We start from the raw sequence: 19360 nt of genomic DNA, 5'->3' as shown, positions 1-19360 counted from the left end.
CAGAGGAAGGGGATAGTGATGAAGAAGGGGAGAACCCTGAAACACCCCGCTTCCAGAAAAAATCCCAGAAATTCCCATCACTGAGCCAAAACCCAGCAGTCGCCCTGTTTGTCAAAGAAACAACCAGGGAGATTGAAGGGCTCAACATCAACAAAACGAAGGACAATCTAACTAAGGAACAAAGGAAGGCATTCAAAGACCTAAAAAGCTACGATACTATCACCATAAAACCGGCCAACAAGGGCGGCAACATTGTCCTTATGGACAATACAAAATATAAGGAGATGTGTATGAACATCCTTGAAAATCGTACATGCTACAAGCAAATATCACCACTCATGATTAAGTCCTACAACGAAACCTTCTACAAAAAAGTCGACAAGGCCCTCAACGAAGGGGCTATCTCCAAAACTCTATGGGAATACATTAGAACAAAGTACCCCAGAACACCCACGTTCTACTCTTTGCCGAAAATACACAAAGACGTTAATAACCCCCCAGGCAGACCCATCATATCCGGGAACGGGAATATCTCAGAGAACATAAGTAGAGTGAGCGACGCCCACCTTCGCCCACATGTGACAAACCTCCCGTCATACACCAAGGACACCATTCATCTCCTCCAAATATTGGAAGGCATGACGGCATCCCCAGAAACCTACCTCGTCACGATTGACGTGGAATCACTGTATAGTAATATACCACATAAAAAAGGGATACTGGCAGTCAAACATGTACTCAGTCAACACAGCCGCCACGATCAAAAATTCAATGATTTCATTCTCTCCATGCTACATTTTATTCTACATCACAACTATTTCTGCTTTGATGGTCTACATTTCCTTCAGATCTGTGGCGTGGCCATGGGCACTAGTTGTGCCCCATCCTACGCCAACATCTACCTGGGCATGTGGGAGCAGGATTTTCTCAACGACGACAAACTCTATATACTCTTGCCATATAACACTATGGCAGAGATATATAGATGACATTTTTATCTTGTGGAATGGACCTGAGGACCTCATGCTAGAGTGCCTGGACCGCATGAACAGAAACTCTTTCAACATGCATTTCACCATGCAATATAGCCAAACCAAAATCAGTTTTCTTGATACCTGGATCTACAAAGACCCCGAGGGTAACATAAATACAACACTCTACAGAAAAGAGACTGCAGGCAATACCGTATTACATGCGGACAGCTTTCATCCCACGGTGCTAAAACAATCAATTCCATATAGCCAGTTCTTACGGTTAAAGAGGAACTGCACCACCCAAAAAGATTTCAAACGCGAGTCTGACCAACTAACAGCATGACTACTCATTAGAGGTTACTCTAAAACAAGTCTAAGGAAAGCCTTTAACCGAGCGAACAGCAAGGAGCAACACGAAATCTTGTTCAAAAAACCTATGGACAAACCGCAAGAAAACACCAATCGACTTATTATGCGATATACCAACCAACACGACTCAATCAGGAGAATCATTCAACAAAATTGGCACATTCTCACCGGTGACCCAAGTCTAAAACACCTACTCCCAGCAAAGCCACAAATCACATTTAGGAAAGCTGGTTCTCTCCAGCAATCACTGGTCCACAGTGAATTTAAAGAGGGACCAAGAAAGGACCCGTGTAAGGACAATACCCATGTGGAGGTTGCGCCCAATGCAAAGTTATCGTAAAAAGCACAACCAAAATTCTACCGAATGGAGAGTTATTCACACCGGCCCACTTCATCAACTGCAAAACCCAAGCAGTAGTCTACCTGATGGAGTGCGACTGCGGAGCATATTACGTGGGAAAAACAAAACAAGAGTTTCGCAAGAGAGCTGGCAAACACTTGGCGTCCATGGAGATGTGCAATTTTTACCTCCCACTCGGCAGACATGTGAGAGACAAGCACCAATCCAAAATGCCCCATGTAAGATTTATGGCCCTGGACAGGCTCCATATCCCGGGGAGGGGGGGCGATTGGAAGAAAACTCTCTTGCAAAGAGAGATGAGGTGGATCAGACGCCTCAGAGCGACCACACCTCCTGGCCTCAATGAAGCAGAGAGCTTCAAACCCTTCCTCGATGGCTTCGTATCTGGCAAAACTGACTAATCAAAACTTTCTAGTCACCAGCCATCACTTAGACAAGATTTGTCTCCTTGTCTCTCTTTTATTTACCCTATGCAATTTGCTCATTCATTTACAACAAATCCTCCTTGCCCATCAACACAATCCCCATGATCTTCCCCCGCTCCACGAGTGGAGACACCCTAGATACAGACATCAGACACCCATACAATCCCCAGTCCTCTATATCCCCCAAGATCATTTCCCCTCCCCCTTCAACATCTTATTTCCTTCCCCTTATAAATATGAATGTACCAGCGTGGTTAATTCAGAATGGAAAAGTTAAGCATTATACAGAATTACTGTTGTGTTATTTTCTTCTGACAAGACATATGAATGTAATGCAGGACTCGATCGGTCTGGATGCACCCCCTCCCAATATCCAATTGCAGCCCCCGGCACAGAAAGCCCCGCCATCCAGGCGGGGCAACGTTCGGGACACCAGTTGTTGACATCTGAGCCGGAGGCTTGTCGGCTCCACCAATAGCCAACGGCATCCTGGTTGCCCCTCCTCTTCCGTGTCGGCGGCGTCCTTAGTTGCCAGGCAGCGGACGGACTCCCTTGCTGCTGGCCGCGCAATAGCCTCGGCACATGCGCGGTAGGCACGAGTGAAGCCCTTCCGCCCTGACAGATAGGACCGCGCTGCGCAGCACTGCGCATGCGCGGCCTATATTTAAGGCGCCGGGGATCCCTGGAGCGTGCCATTCATCTCCAGACCTTGGAGAGGAAGCACCTCCTGGAGGACGGCTGACCACCCCCATCTCTTGACAGGACTCCCCCTGCTGGACAAAGGTACTGCACATAATGATCCAGGACTCTGACACAGCCCTGCACTATATGGGATTTTCCCTGTTTGCTACAAATCGATGTGTTTTTCAACAGAGAGACCATCCTGCAACAGAGAGACTATCCTGTTACCAGAAAGTGCTCTGTAGCCCCCCAAAAGCTTTTTTGCAGCACCACAAGGTAAATTGCACCTATTTCATTATTATTATAGGCACATGGACATCTTCCTGATTGTCATAAATGGTGTGTGTTCTTTCTGATAGAGAGACCATCTGGCAACCAGAAGCCCATAAGGTACTCCACCACCTGACCAATTGTATGCAAAATATCTAAAACATCTGGACATATATAGTCAACACAAACACTTATATATTTCCAAGGACAGCCATTACAACCAAGGGCACTCACCATTGGAAAACCAGTACACCCTGGACCCTGTGAGTATAACCTTTGAAATAATCATGGCAAGATACCCATACATACCATTCAAATGCCAATCTAATCACACTTGGTCTTTCAGAATATACGTTACCGCCACTCCTTTTCTTTTTGGGGATCTTGTGGCTGCCCTGGAGAAAAGAGGGGCACCTCCATATATACCGATCGAGAAACTGTACAAAAAACCTAATGTAAGCTATTAATACAGATGATACAAGTCGAAATTGCTTCAAATCTTCTTTTGACACTAATAAAGATTAATATCTTTATAGATATGGTGAATATCCTTGAAAAAGGCATAGCCGCTTAGGCAGCCGAAACGCGTTGGACTGAGACGCTTCCTGCAACATCCAACACCTATGGATGGCAGGACTCTGTGTTTCTGAAAAGTCACCAATATTCACAGTGTCCCACCCCTTTCTTTTTCGTGCACTATCACGGATGGGCCTCTTACCCACCCAGCACTTAACATTTCATGTTATATACATGCTATAAATTATATGTTTTATGATAAACGTAAAAAAACGCATATTGCTTTTTGTTTCTCATATCATTGCCTCAAAGTCCCACACACTGGTCCGAGGAACCAAATAACCACTTGTTCAATTTTAGGGATGTTGGCATAACTACACAAGTAACCTACTATTTATATATAACCCTGGTTTCCTAGAGCTCAAACCCAAATTGCTTTAATCTGACCTGCTTAATTTCCCTTGAAGCTATAAATGCCACCGGAGTGCTAGATCTGTTTAATATGCTGCGTGCCCAAGAGCAAGGCGAACTTGCCTTTCCGAATACCTCCAAATATAACCTGGCTAATCAGCTTCATTCCATCGCCTCTTGGTACACCCTCCAATCCTGTAACCAATAGACAAAGATTGAAAAGTTATGGTTGGCCCCCATACATCCAAATTCCAAGTTGTGGAGTGGTCATTTTTCTCCCAATGCATATTACTTGTTGGGACCAATGTCTCTCTTCCACACTCTATATAAAAAAAATGACAGCTCGCGTCCCGGATTTCCTGTTTTTGACAAGAGCAGACAATGCCAGATAATTTCACCTCACAGATTGCTCATTTTTGGAAAGATAAAGCCTTGTTCCATTTTGGTCAACTATATAGTAAACTGTTGGATGCAGTGTGCCCGGTGTCTCCAGTCGTGCCCCCCCCCCCCCCCCCCTTCTGCTATTGCACTCACCAGATGTCTTTCCCCTTTCAACAGGGATATCCAGCTATTACACCTGGCTGTATTCTTCTGGCAAATTTTCCTTTCAACCTCCAGTGATATCAGTAGAACATGGAAATAGTAAGGGTAAACTCCATAGCGTGAATCTGTATAACTAGATTTTATTTAAGAAATCACAACGTACTTACATCAAGGCAAAAAACAGTCTGCTCTTGTCAAAAACAGGAAATCCGGGACGCGAGCTGTCATTTTTTTTTTGTCCTAATTTTGGAAAATTATGTAAGTAAATAAACAGATTTTATTTCACAAGTTGTCATTTAAGAAAGTTATTACTCACAACCAGCATAGGCATACATACAATTACACCAAAAAACACTCCTCTTCTCATGTGAGACTTTTTTGCTGCTTAGAAAAATAGAGGTGCCTAAAATCACTCAAGCGCCTACAGACTTTCAATTAAACATCTGATTTCATAATGACCTATAACATTTTAAAAGCCCTGGAATGCAAGGACAGTAGAAACACCCACAAAATAACCACATTTTGTAAAGCAGACCCTCCATCATATTTACCAGAAGACATGGAGAATCTGTTAACACACTGTTAAATCACATTTTTTGCCACAAGTTTTTGGAAAATGACAAATGATAATGAAAATGTAGTTTTGTTACAAAAAGTTGTCACTTATTAAGGCTAGAGTAACACTATCGCGTTTCCTACTGTGGCTTGCATTTTGCAAAAACCCAGTGCAAGCCATTTAACATGATTTTCTATGGGTAACGTTCACATCTATATGGTTTGCATAGAAAAATGCATGAAAAACGCACGAAAAACAGGTGCAAAAATGTAACACGCACCGCAAAACGCATATGGAAAAGGGGCCAACTCTCTCTGTCCAATATCTCACGCTTGTCACTTGCTTCAGTCTGTATATTCGCTACAACTTTCTTACCAACCTTTGGCTTGTTCCTTGACTATGCTTCTATTTGATCCCAATCTGTAACCACTTGTTACTGAGTTTTGGCTTGTTCCCTGACTATGCTTCTGCTTGATCCCAACCTGCAACCACTTGTTACTGAGTTTTGGCTTGCTCCCTGACTATGCTTCTGCTTGATCCCAACCTGAGATGAGATCATCTGTGATGTAATTTAGTTATCTTGTAAACCTGGTCTGTTAGTGGGCCCAGGGGACCAGAGTTGAGGACCACTGCTCTACTATATCACTTTGTCATCCCTATCAAACGTATCACTGAGGATGTGAAATTCTATGCTCTGCTATGCCGGACCCTGGGGCTGAGGGGGACTTTATGGACATAGAATAAATAAATCTGCCCATATTGAAATGGAGACATTTGATTGTTCACCTTTCATCGTCAGGACCTGTTACTCATGAAACGGTTCCTCTGTTAGTCCAATTTGATGCTGGCCATCATGCGATGATTAATTTTTCTTGTCATCTTGGTTTTCTACCCATAATCCTTCCATTGACTGGGAAGCACATGCTACAAATTTTATGGACCCCATTGCAAGGAGCATCATAGGGAACCTTGTCGAACAAGTTCTCCACTGATCAAGGCAACACAAGTTGATGTGGTAGCTACCGAATTCTGGGATGTCTGTGATAAAAAGAATGCTGATCAGATACCTCCCCATTGCCTTTATGATTGTGCCATTGAACTGCTCCCAGGGGCAGAGATATATTTTGGTCACTTTTTCAATCTGTCAGAACCTGAATTAAAGGTGCTCCGGGAGTGTCTTCATGAGAATTTAGAGAAGGGTTTATTAGTCACTCAACATCTCCTACAGTAGCAGCCCTGTTCCACCGTGCGTCTGTGCATTGATTACTGGAATTTGACTAAAATCACTATTAAAAACCATTACCCACTTCCATCAATCTCTGAAATGTTGTAAAGACTCTGTTTTGCCTAATTATTTACAAAACTAAACTTACAGGGAGTATATATATACAGTATATAACCTTGTCCACAGTCATCAAGAAAACGAATATAAGACTGCCTTTAGAAACAGATATGGGCATTAGGTCCTTGGCCTTTGCAACACTTCCACAACTTTTCAACAATTATGTTTTGTGGGATCTCTTGGACTAGTTTGCGACCGCTTATCTAGATAATATTTTCATTACTTGTGATAACCTTTGGGGAAGTGCTGTCAAGACCAGGATCTGAACCTTTAGCGTCTACTGTTTCTGGCAGTATCTCTTCTTGCTGAGCCACATGGGAAGCTCCCTGGACAATCTTGCTTTGTACTTTTGCTTTTCCTGTTTGTCAGATTATTATGCTCTCTCTAGCCATTATCTAGCTCTTGTCACTCATGCTGCCGCCCGTATCTTTGCTATCACTCAATACCGACCTTTGGCTTCTCCCTCCAGCTATGCTTCCACTTGATCCCAACCTGCAACCATCTGTTACCAACCTTTGGCTTGTTCCTCATCTCCACTTCTGCTCGATCCCAACCTGCAACCACTTGTTACTGATCTTTGGCTTCTTTACTGGCTATGCTTCTGCTTGATACCTATTAGCTATATCTGCTACTGGACCCTGGCTTGCTCCCATCCTTACGAGTAGTGGGACAATCCTGAGGACCACAACCTGGTACTAAAACACAGCAAAACCTTTCTCCACCATCAGAAGCTTTGGTGATAACTGGTTAGTGCCTAAACCCCACAACTTGGGTGAGCCCACATCATCTGCCAGGGTGACCTGCTTGTACCTATCCTGCTGGTCAGTGTGAGCCTCTCTACTGCTATAGCTACTGGTCTTCAAGTCTAAACCCTGAATTTAACTTCCTTGAATTCACCCTGTGAGTAGGCACTGCTGTGTCACACATTTCACTGATCCTGCCTTCTGAGCTACAGAGATAATGAAAGCTGGAGTCTTAGGAAGTGGAGTCAGTACTGAAATCACAGCTTGTGGACAGCAAGGTACCATTGGATATAAAGGTCTTAAAAGTTAAAATTACACAGCAGTGGAAAAGCTGTAAAGCATACTTGGAATCAAGGAAGTTGTGAAAACAGACCACCAGTAGACTTTCTAAGTAAGATTATATTAGATTGCATCACTATTATACGACGGAGATAAAAGAAAGTGTATGCTGTGACTAGTCTAATTATAAACAACAAATATACACCGCATGGGAATTTATCTGAATTAAAGCGATTGTAAAGTTTCCTTTTTTTTTTCTATAAAAATAACAAACATGTTATACTTACCTCCTCTGTGCAGTTTGTTTTTCACGGAGCAACTAGGTTCCTCCTCTTCTCGGGTCCCTCTTCTGTGCTTCTGGCCCCTCTCTCCTGTTGAGTGCCCCCACAGCAAGCAGCTTGCTATGGGGGCACCCAAGCCAAGTCACAGCTCCCTGGGTCTATTCAGACATGGAGCCCTGACCCCTCTCCCTCCTGATTGGCTAGCTGACTTTGATTGACAGCAGTTGTAGTCAATAGCACCGCTGCTGTGTCTTAGCCAATGAGGAGGGACATTCTCAGACATCCGAGACACTTGTGGAAATTGCTGGACAGAGAGGGACATCAGGTAAGTATTAGGGGGTCCTGGGGGGGGGGGGGGGCTGCTGTACACAGAAGACTTTTTTTATCTTAATGCATAGAATGCATTAAGATAAAAAACCTTCTGAATTTACAACTTCTTTAAACTGATCAACTGGGCACGCTGCTCCTCTGTTTCTGTATGCAATGTTTCTCCTAACTGTACCCAGTAGCCCCCTCTACACACTGCCTGCCCATCCCTGCACACACTGCCCCCTTCCCTGTACGCATTATACCCCTCTTACCTATTAGCCAGACCTCTTATTAGTCTTAGCTGTCCACAGGGCTGTTACTGGGTATTCCTATCCAATGCATAGTATTCATTTGCCACTACCAGTTGTGCTTGTTGCATCTGAAATTATCATTTCAGATACAACCCTATAAACTTAAAACAATGATTGATTTAGGCACACATTTCATAAAAAGCCAAAATACAGGACAGATATGGCCACCCTTCTGAAGATTTTGTCACACCTCTCCCACACTATGTTTAGCAAAATTTTAATTCATTAGTACAGTATTCATATAATAAAGCAAAACATACAGTGTTAGTTAGTATAATTCTAACACAAGGTAAAGTATTTTGTTTTTCCTTTCAGTTCTTATCTCGAATCATGGTACTGCTTATAATAATTGTGAGTTCCATGTTCTCTGGCCATGTAGGAAAAATTGAATTGGATTCTGTTACACTTGCTTCATCTGTAAGTATAAACTTGTTCTCTTTTTTACAATTTATCTTTTTTCTGTTAAAGAAGATCCTTATTTTAATTAGGTAATATGAATAAAAACAATGTTTTTTTTTATGCGATTTTTAATGCGAATCTCATTTGTCTGTATATAATATTACTGGTTTATTAGTAAAGACCCTAGTTCTTCCACTTTCTCTTGATGTATATCATGGCATCTGCTGTACCTGTCCTGTATTAACCATGTTTATAGGAGTACCCTCATATGTGTACTCTGTGGGTTTTGAATAAATAAATGGTGAGCAGGGGGTTACATTGGTTACTCAGACCCTGTTCCAAAGATCATGACCACACATCTTTAAAAAGGAGGACAAAAATGCATGGTAATATGATGCAATATTATTACAGCATTCCAGTGTGTTTTATTGTAAAATCCCAAATTTTGTCTAATCGCATTTACTGCTCCTCTACATTGTATAGTAGAAGTCTATATGGTTCACCAATCTCTTTTATTTACAGGTTATAAATATAATTGGTGTATCAATTGGTTCTGGAATGAGTTCTGGATGTGATACACTGATGTCCCAGGTATTTTTTTTTTTTTTTTACATGTTTTTTGCCAATGTATTCTATGACCCTTTAGGCAAATATGTATATTGGAAAACGATTATCTGTCTGATCATTTGGTTTTCTCTAAATGAAGGCTGAATTTGGGCACTATATTGTTCCAGGAATATCTGAAATGAGGAGGCTTTTGTGAACAAACTCCATGCATCATGATTATTTTGTAAAAATTACTGTTAGAATGCAAAGGATGATCTGCTTTTCATTTAAAATCCATTATCAGCTTTTCAGATCACCAAGGAATGGTGATGGTTTAGGGTGCATTTACAGCTGCCGCTGCACCCTGTTGCCAATTACATATAACAAACCCAGTAGGGATTCCTGTGATTAGCTGCAAGTAGGCTGCCCCATTGAAAGCAATGGGAGGCTGCTGGCCCTTGCAGATAATTGTGCCCACTCATATGTAATATTCCATTATGCAATCACATGGAACTGATTGGCCCTGGGCGTACGCAGTCTGCATTAAATAAAGATTGCACCAACACAGGGTGGTACCATGGGTGCAAAGGTAGATAATAATAAGTGCCACATCCTATTGACTAGACCAGGGATGGGGAACCTTTTTTCTGCCAAGGGCCATTTGGATTTTTGTAACATAATTCGGGGGCTGTACAAAATGTATGCATAAATGTAATAGGCATTGCTTTGCGGCAAAAAACGCTTTAAAAATTTGTGTGACTTTGAGGTCACAAAAGTGTGAATGGGGTCTTCAGTAATCAAGGTATAGTGTGCCCCCTTTCAAATGCAGACTGACCACAGAGTGCCCCCTTTCAATGCAGACTGACCACAGCGTGCCCCCTTTCAATGCAGACTGACCACAGCATGCCCCCTTTCAATGCAGACTGACCAAAGCATGCCCCCTTTCAATGCAGACTGACCACAGCCTGCCCCCTTTCAATGCAGACTGACCACATCGTGCCCCCTTTCAATGCAGACTGACCACTGCATGCCCCCTTTCAATGCAGACTGACCACTGCGTTCCCCCTTTCAATGCAGAGTGACCACAGCGTGCCCCCTTTCAATGCAGAGTGACCACAGCGTGCCCCCTTTCAATGCAGACTGACCACAGCATGCCCCCATCAATGCAGACTGACCACTGCATTCCCCCTTTCAATGCAGACTGACCACAGTGTGCCCCCTTTCAATGCAGACTGACCACTGCATGCCCCCCTTCAATGCAGACTGACCACAGTGTGCCCCCTTTCAATGCAGAGTGACCACAGCGTGCCCCCTTTCAATGCAGAGTGACCACAGCGTGCCCCCTTTCAATGCAGAGAGACCACAGCGTGCCCCCTTTCAATGCAGACTGACCACAGTGTGCCCCCTTTCAATGCAGAGTGACCACAGCGTGCCCCCTTTCAATGCAGACTGACCACAGCGTGCCCCCTTTCAATGCAGCGTGCCCACAGCATGCCCCCTTTCAATGCAGAGAGACCACAGCGTGTCCCCTTTCAATGCAGACTGACCACAGCGTGCCCCCTTCAATGCAGACTGACCACAGCGTGCCCCCTTCAATGCAGATTGACCACAGCGTGCCCCCTTTCAATGCAGAGAGACCACAGCGTGCCCCCTTTCAATGCAGACTGACCACAGCATGCCCCCTTTCAATGCAGAGAGACCACAGCGTGCCCCCTTTCAATGCAGACTGACCACTGCGTTCCCCTCTTCAATGCAGACTGACCACAACGTGCCCCCTTTCAATGCAGAGAGACCACACCTTGCCCCCTTTCAATGCAGAAAGCCAGTGCACTTACCTGCAGCGGCGGCTTCTCCTCGAGTCCTCCCGCCTCCTTCTCGACCAATGGCACGGGTTCGCCTTTCGGCCAATCAGGAAGCGGGTCTCGGACCCGCTTCCTGATCAGCCAGGAGGAGGATCCGTGTGACAATAGCGAATTTTCATTCGCTATTGTCACACAAATGGGTGGGCTCAGGGTGCACTGCTCTGCGCCCCGGGTCCACCCTTTTCTGAAGCTTTTCTGTGACTCACACTGTCAGGATGGAGCCATCGGTTCCTTCTGACAGCTCCGCTGGCATACACAGGCTCAGCGGCACGGTGGGGGCCGGACGCAATGATTGTATGGGTCACAGGTTCCCCACCCCTGCACTAGACTATATAGGTACAAGAGAAACATGGACTTTTTAGGCACCCATATATAATATCCAAAAAGTTTATTCAGAGCAAAGCAAAATACACATCATATATAAAACCAGAAAAAAAATCAAACTGGTGTAATTGAGTAGCTGACCAAACCAAAAGCTAACACTAACTGGGGTCAACTGGGGACCCAGGGCCCAATAGTGGTAGCCAATACAGTTGGAATTGGTCAGAAACAATAACGGAGGCTCCACATGTTTTACAAAATTTTGATTCTTCAGGAGCTCATTTAATATTCTAGATGGATAAAGAGAACAACAATAAATACATTTCATAACATGTTTAAACAGTTTTTACTAATAAATTAGCCAAAAATAGAAATACAGTGCTCGAGGTTCAAAGGTGGAATACAGCATGCAGAGAGGCCAAGGGCACATGTGGGGGTGCACACAGTCCTTGCACCGTATATAGTAAACTGTCCCTCCTAAAAGGAGATAGAATTGTAGACACAAAATAGGGAAAATGAGACAAATCACCCCATTTAAAAGCAGATAGGTGTAGGTTATATATAGAAACACATACCCCACACATCTCCACTAGTAAGACATAAAGGGGGGCATAGGTAGCTCTTCCTCAAAGTGATGCCAACTTGTGTGGAGTGGCTCAATCAAATCAGCTTGCATGACAATAATATCATACCATCTATTTATTATTATTATTATACAGGATTTATATAGCGCCAACAGTTTGCACAGCGCTTTACAATGTGAGGGAAGACAATACAGTTACAATACAGTTCAAAACAGGAGGAAGTAGAGCTCGTTAGAGCTTACAATCTAGAAGAGAGCTTACAATCTAGAAGAGAGCTTACTATAAAATATATATATATATATATATATATATATATATATAGTGTAAAAAATATACTGCTTCCAAAAGGACAAGGGGCATATAGCAGCCCATTAAGGCTTCGTTAACCCCAAACTTATCATGATAGGTAGTGTAAAGATGCTCACCTCACAATAAAATCATAGAAAATGAGTAACCAGGGTTAGAGTGTTGATTGAATTATATGACTGTAAATGCTCAGGGTAACAGATATCCAGCTAGAGCAATATCACTCGTTGTGTCAAAAGGTAGGACAATTGTAAAACACTATATTCCCAAAAAAGGGTTTCCCAAAGTGTGAGGATCTGCAATATAAAGAGCAATCAGGTAACCAAAAGACCATCTTAACTGTTCATAGAATGTATGTAATAAAGCTAACACTGGAATAGAGGCAAAAATAGAGATAGCCAGAGCAGAGCCAAACATTGTTTAACCACTAGCCTATATCGTAAGGAGACTGCTGGCAATACCATCCACAAGCCCATAGTGTGCATCCTGCTGCAATAATCCACAGCATCCCCTACGCTCAATATATCAGACCTGAGAAGGAACTGTACACACCCTTCAGAGTTCAAACATCAGGCTAACTTGCTCTGACAACAAATCTTACAAAGAGGTTACACCAAGTCCATTCTAAGAAAGGCCTATAACAAAGCATTGAACAATCCCATAAATCACTTCTGTATAGATCTAATACTAAGCAACAAAATACCCCTACTGTCAAATTCATCACGCGATTCTCTGGCCAATAACACCAGTTAAGGAATATACTGAATAACCACTGGCATTTATTACACCATGACCCTACCCTAAAAGAATATCTACTAGAATATCCCAAAATCGTCTTTAATTGGGCTGCGTCGCTTCAAGATAGGCCTACTAGCAGCCATTATGCTCCTATCCAGAAGCGAGGCTCACGCTCTAGGGGCATTTTCTGCTGGTCAGAGGAGAGTGGTGCAGCATAACATCAGTATCTCAGTAGAGGGAGAGAAGAATAAAAGGCAATGTCTCCTTCTCCATATTGCTGTAGCCCAGAATCTATCTATCTTGTTAATTGGCCAATGATGTAGGAATGGCCCACCTACTGTAGGTGTGTCAGGGAGTGAGTACAGGCCCCCCCCCTACCAAATTTATGGTAAGGAGGGTCAGCTTATCATTAGTCCATTGCATCATGTAGATGACTTCTTTTGAGCTTTTTCCCAAGTTATACTGTATGTCAATCTGTTTAGGAGTCGAGTGGCTTGCTTGGTTCGTGGTTTCTGCGGTAGAGCAGGTTCAGCCTCATCCATTTCTGTTGTTACCTCTATGTGGGCTTGATCAGTTTCTACATCTTCTGCTGTCGGTGACATTATGAGGTCCTCCGGGTCCTATAAGGACTGACTTTGAGGTTTAAATCCTGGTGTCTCAGATCTGGAGACCACTGGGTCTGTTTCTTTGCATAGAGCAGAGATGTAACAGTCTCTTCAGGTGGAGAGGGCCACAGCTAGTTTATGCCCAAATCTTCTTTCTCTAAGCAATTTATCTTAAGTACTGTGCGCTGTTATGTGCCTACACTTAACCAAAAATAAATATATATATATATATATATATATATAGATATATATATATATATATATATATATAATATATATATATATATAGTACAGGTGCATCTCATAAAAGTAGAATATCATCAATATCATCATTTCTTTCAGTAATTTAATTCAAAAAGTGAAACTCAATATTTTATATAGATGTGTTAGACACACGGTGAAATATTTCAAGCATTTCTTTCTCTTAATTTTGATTATTATGGAGCACAGCTAGTGGAAACCCAAAATTCAGTATCTCAGAAAACTTGAAAATTACATAAGACCAATAAAAAAAAAAAAAAAAAATTTTGAAATACAGAAATTTTGGCTTACTGAAAAGTAAGTCTATGTACGGTATAGTATGCACTATACCAATACTTGGCCGGGGCTTCTTTTGCATGAATTATTGCATCAATGCAGTGTGGCATGGAGGCAATCAGCCTGTGGCACTGCTGAGATGTTATAGAAGCCGAGGTTGCTCTGATAGTGGCCTTCAGCTTGTCTGCATTGTTGGGGCTGGTGTCTCTCATCTCTCTCTCTTGATAATACCCCACAGATTCTCTATGGGGTTTAGGTCAGGCAAGTTTTCTGGCCAATCAAGCACAGTGATACCCTGATCATTTAACCCGGTATTGGTACTTTTGGCAGCGTGGGCAGGTGCCAAGTCCTGCTGGAAAATGAAATCAGCATCTCCACAATTCTCCACAAAAGTGCTCTACAATTTCCTGGTAGAGGGCTGCGCTGACTTTGGACTTGATAAAACACAATGGACCAACACCAGCAGATGACATGGCTCCCCCAAATCATCAAGGACTGTGGAAAATGTTGCATTTCATTTGGAAATCAAGGTCCCAAAGTTGCATGAGGTCCAGTGTGAAGTTTTCACAGTCAGTGATGATTTGGTGTATCATCACATATCATTATAGCATGGTATTGTATTCAGGTATATAGTGTGGAGTGCGGCACCATGAATTTTATTTACACCTCTTCTTTCTCATTGTCTTCTTCATCTGGTTTAGAACGGTGTCTTAAAACTGCATTAGAGGGTCTGCAAGAAACTGTCTGAGTGGGGGTAGCATCAGGTTGTGAGAACATTGAACTGCTTCCGCTATGGACAAGAGATTATTCCAGTGCCATACCTTTAGTGGGCTGGTCTTCCCTTTTGAGTAGATCTGATAGGCCAGCAGCCCAGGCAGCTGTTTGCAGACTATAAAAAGTTGAGACATCCAGTGGTCAGCTAGGTTGTGTTTCTCTGGAACACTCAGATTTCTAAGCAATACTCTGTCCCCAGGCTGCAAGTCTTTTATTCTCATTTTAAGGTCAAAGTTCTTTTTGTTTTGTTGACCTCAGATTTTTTTCATACGCTGTTTTCAAGTTCTTTCTTAAGCGATCTACATATCCTTGGTGTGATTTTATTGACATCTGATCTAAGGAAATGCCAAAGGCAAGATTAACAGGTGGTCAAGTTTTCCTCCCAAACAACTTTTCAACCAAGAGAGTCACAAGCATATCTAAAAGGGTGCGGTGAATTGTTCTGGATGGGGGTCCCTGTGAGTATGATAGGGGGTTGTTCTGGATTTTAAATTATCCAGCAGATCTAACAGGCCTTTGATGAGCTTACTCCCAAAGTCTCTTCCATGATCGGAATAGATACACTGAAGCAGGCCATAGTGGAGTAAGAACTTTTCCACAAGAACTCTGGCTACAGTTGAGGCCAACAGTTTTGGTCTTTGGTTGGGAACACCTGGGAGTACGGGGTAAAGTGGTTGGTTACTACCAGGAGATTTTCTTGCCCACTCGAGTTATGCTCCAGCCACAAGAAATCAATGCACACCAATTCCATTGGTCCTTAACTTTGGAGATGGTCCATGGGTACAGCTTTTGCTGAATACAACTTGAGACCTATGGTAGTCCTCATTTTGCATACAAAGACAAAATAAAGGGGTCTCTGACTAGCTTGAAAGTCCTATCTGGGTCTAGATGGCCATGCTCTTCATGTAAAGCTGTTGATACAGTCTCTCTGTGTTTTTCAGCTGTCACCTGTTGTCATGGTTGTCCGAGGGGACCTTTTGGTAGACTACCATCTCTCAACTGCAACTGATTCCACTTTCACTGGACCAATCATGCTTCTTTCAGAGTATCTGTTAGTCGCAAGTCCAGGTTTTAACTCTCTAGAGCTTTCAGCATTAGCTTGTATCCGTAGATCCCTCTTTGACAACCTGGACAGACCTTCACCTTATTGGAGAAATGTAAAAAGTGGTTGCTTGTTGACAAACTAGCAAACACTCACCCAGCGCTCAGAACAATTGTAATGACACAACTTGTTAAAATAAACCCTTATGAAACAATTCAAATATTAAGCAGCTTCTGTAATCATACAAACATATAGCAAAGTGTAATTAACACTCCAGTGTCCAAAGAGAACACACTAGTATCAATGACACTCAGCAACGCTAAAGCGGGGGGGACCAATACTGTAACATAGTTTTGGTAATTTATTAATAAAACAACACACACTGATATCCCACTCCCCCTTCAATTAACTGCTTACATTAAAAGTAGGTAGAAGTCATGATGACGAAACGCGTCAGAGCGTAAGCACGCGGTCTCCTTGGATACTTAGACACATGTGGTGAGAGAGGCTCCGTGGTCTCTATCCATATATTTATAACTATTGCCTGTCACTTTACTTTTAATGTAAGCAGTTAATTGAAGGGGGAGTGGGATATCAGTGTGTGTTGTTTTATTAATAAATTACCAAAACTATATTACACTATTGGTCCCTCCGCTTTTCTTTCCTCCAACCATTGATCACGATACACCTATGAGAAATGTCTGAGTGATGATGGAGGTTACTATTAAACCTATGTGAGAGTTATCTGGCTCGTGAGGTGCAGACGTGGATTGGTGCAGAGGAGAGACATTGGAGATGAGAGGAGATAATCTGTATTTACAAGGTGCTGTTTCCCAATATTATCTGGTGAGTGCCCACTACGGGGGAGCACAGGCGATGTGGTGGAGGAAGTCTTGACCTATCAGGATAGTATTTCAAACACTGGGAAATTATAAACTATTTTGAAAGCCGCTTGAAATGATGATACCAACACCAATGTGATATATTGAGAGACGTTATGCATGGTTTAAAATGCTAGTGTATGGACATACTTGTGTATGATACATTGTACCCACAGTTACATTGCCCTTTTTTTTCACAGGCCCCACCGGGGGAGGAGTTCTATGCGTTTAGAGACGCATTAGCGCTGCTGAGTGTCATTGATACTAGTGTGTTCTCTTTGGACACTGGGGTGGTCATTACACTTTGCTATAATCTTATTGGAGAAAGGTCACAGTAATATTTGGGAATACCAGCTGTGGTAACCCAGACAACTTCAGCTCTTGTCGCCCCTTTGGTTCGGTACTCCACTCCTTGAAACAGGACTTGTACTCCTTCTGGAGTTAATTGCAACCACCTGTTTGTGGGGATATCTGAACCAAAAGGCCTGAATCAGAACCCAGAGAGAACAGCCAACCACCTGTGCCTAGTGGCAACTACCTTGGCCGTGGTGAGTACATAGGTAAGTTGTTGTCAGTCTTGACCATGAAGTCTCCACCAAACAGGTAGTTCCTGAAGTGGGTGGTGCTTGTCTAACACCATCCACTTTAAGACCAGAAACTCCAACTTGTGAGTGGGGTCGTTTCTTTCAGCAAGGTTTAAATTTCTGCTCACATACTGTATGCGACTGGTCGCAGATGTCCAATATGCTTTTGGTATGGTACCCTGCCCAATCTATCACTGCTAGCATCGACATATAGTTCATATGGTTTCGAGGGGTCAGCATAGGCTACCTCTGGAGCATTGTTCAGACTCCTTTTCAGCTTGCACAAAATGCCTGCTTGCACTGATTTTGAATATATTCTGGAGGCTTTCTGGGTCCTTTACTTGACTTATTTGGCTTGGCTGCGTCCACGTCCACTTCCTCATTCTTTAACAACTCATTGAGGGGTTGGGATATTTTAGCAAACCCTTGACAAATCTTCGGCAGTAAGAGCAGATGCCTAAAAAGAAATAGTCCAGTTACGTTATTCTACCGTCTAGGCCAGGAAATTACAGCTTCTACCTTTTCTGGGTAGGTGGCAACTTCTTTTGCTGAGACAACTAGCCCCAGTTAGATGACGAATTGTAGATAGAACTTACATTTCTTCAATGACAATTCGAACCCTTCTTTATGGAGTTTCTGCAGTACCTTTTCCAGTTGATCCTCATGTTCCTCAAATGTTTTCCTGAAGACAATGATATGATCAAGATACACTAGTACCCCATTCCGGTTATTGTCTCTTACAGTATGTTCCATTAGCCGTTAAAAGGTTGCAGGGTCTTTTGACAATCTTTGAGGCATTCTGTTAACTTTGAAAAACGGTGGGCAGATGAAGGCAGTCATCTCCCTGTCTTCTGGGTCCATGGGGATTTGATAATGCCCGCTTTTCAGATCTAACACGTTAAACAACTTCACTCCTGATAGGCACTGCAGAGTGTCCTCTATCCATGAAGTGGTGTATTGGTAAGGAATTGCTCTTCAATTGAGTGTTTAATAATATATGCACATTCTCAGCAAGCCATTCTATTTCCTTACCACCACTATGGGGAGGCGCAAGGGCTTTGCGACTTTTGGATAATCTCCATCTGCTTCTGACTAGCCAGTTGCTCTTGAAAATCTTCCAGGTCACCCAATGAGACTTACGAAGCTCTCTCCCTAAAAGGTTTATCTTCTTAAAGTCAAATTCTGTGTTGAGCACTCTTAGCAAAGCCCACATCATAGTCATTTCACGAGAACATCTCATGCCATGTCAGGAGCCGTCCCTTGACCCTCTCCTTACGTTCAGGCAATAATGGGGAGTTACCTAGTAATGGTACAACCTATCTTCTGATATTTCATTTGTGGCTACCGCCACCAGACTAGATAGTGCCACTGGAGTAGCTGTATTCACCTGCTCGACTTACATCTGAGGTTTAAACTTGACTGGGAGATTGGTATTGTTTATGATGCTGACAGGGATCTTCCTGCAATTTCTCTTCAAGTCTTTAGTCAACACTACTTTGAGAATTAGCTCTATCCTAGTGTCCTCCCCCTGAGAATCGGCCTCACATACAACGAAGGGCCCAGACTGGTCACAGGTTAACCTTGACAGTGGCTCACAAGCAAGCTATTTCCTGAGTTGCAGCATGCCTTCTTCAGAGCCGAGTCTCCATAGCTTTCCTACCCCTTCCATTGTGACCTTCTGCTTCTGCAGAACATGCTGGTAGGCCTGACCTAACTGAGGGTTAACATCTTCAACTGATGAGCCACTCTTCATGGCTATGGGGGTGAGTAGTCTTCTCACTAGATCAGTATTTGTCCTTAACAGCAAAGA

At 43.0% G+C, this 19360-nt stretch overlaps 1 protein-coding gene across 1 annotated transcript in view; it reads left to right on the top strand.

Moving 5' to 3' along the window:
- The window catches only part of LOC309546692 (multidrug and toxin extrusion protein 2-like), a gene marked incomplete at both ends in the record, with an annotated part of 151864 nt that overhangs the window by 32350 nt on the left and 100154 nt on the right, over positions 1-19360 (top strand). Inside the window, 2 exons of the mRNA XM_082246406.1 lie at positions 8687-8788; positions 9293-9361. Of these exons, the coding sequence (XP_082102532.1) occupies positions 8687-8788; positions 9293-9361 (171 nt within the window). The remainder of the gene's footprint in view (positions 1-8686; positions 8789-9292; positions 9362-19360) is intronic.

The sequence above is a fragment of the Pelophylax lessonae genome, assembly GCF_965119305.1.
Source record: "Pelophylax lessonae genome assembly, chromosome: 2".
NCBI classification, from domain to species: domain Eukaryota; kingdom Metazoa; phylum Chordata; class Amphibia; order Anura; family Ranidae; genus Pelophylax; species Pelophylax lessonae.
Note: the sequence above shows the minus strand (reverse complement) of the source record. Positions and strands in the feature narration are given on the sequence as shown.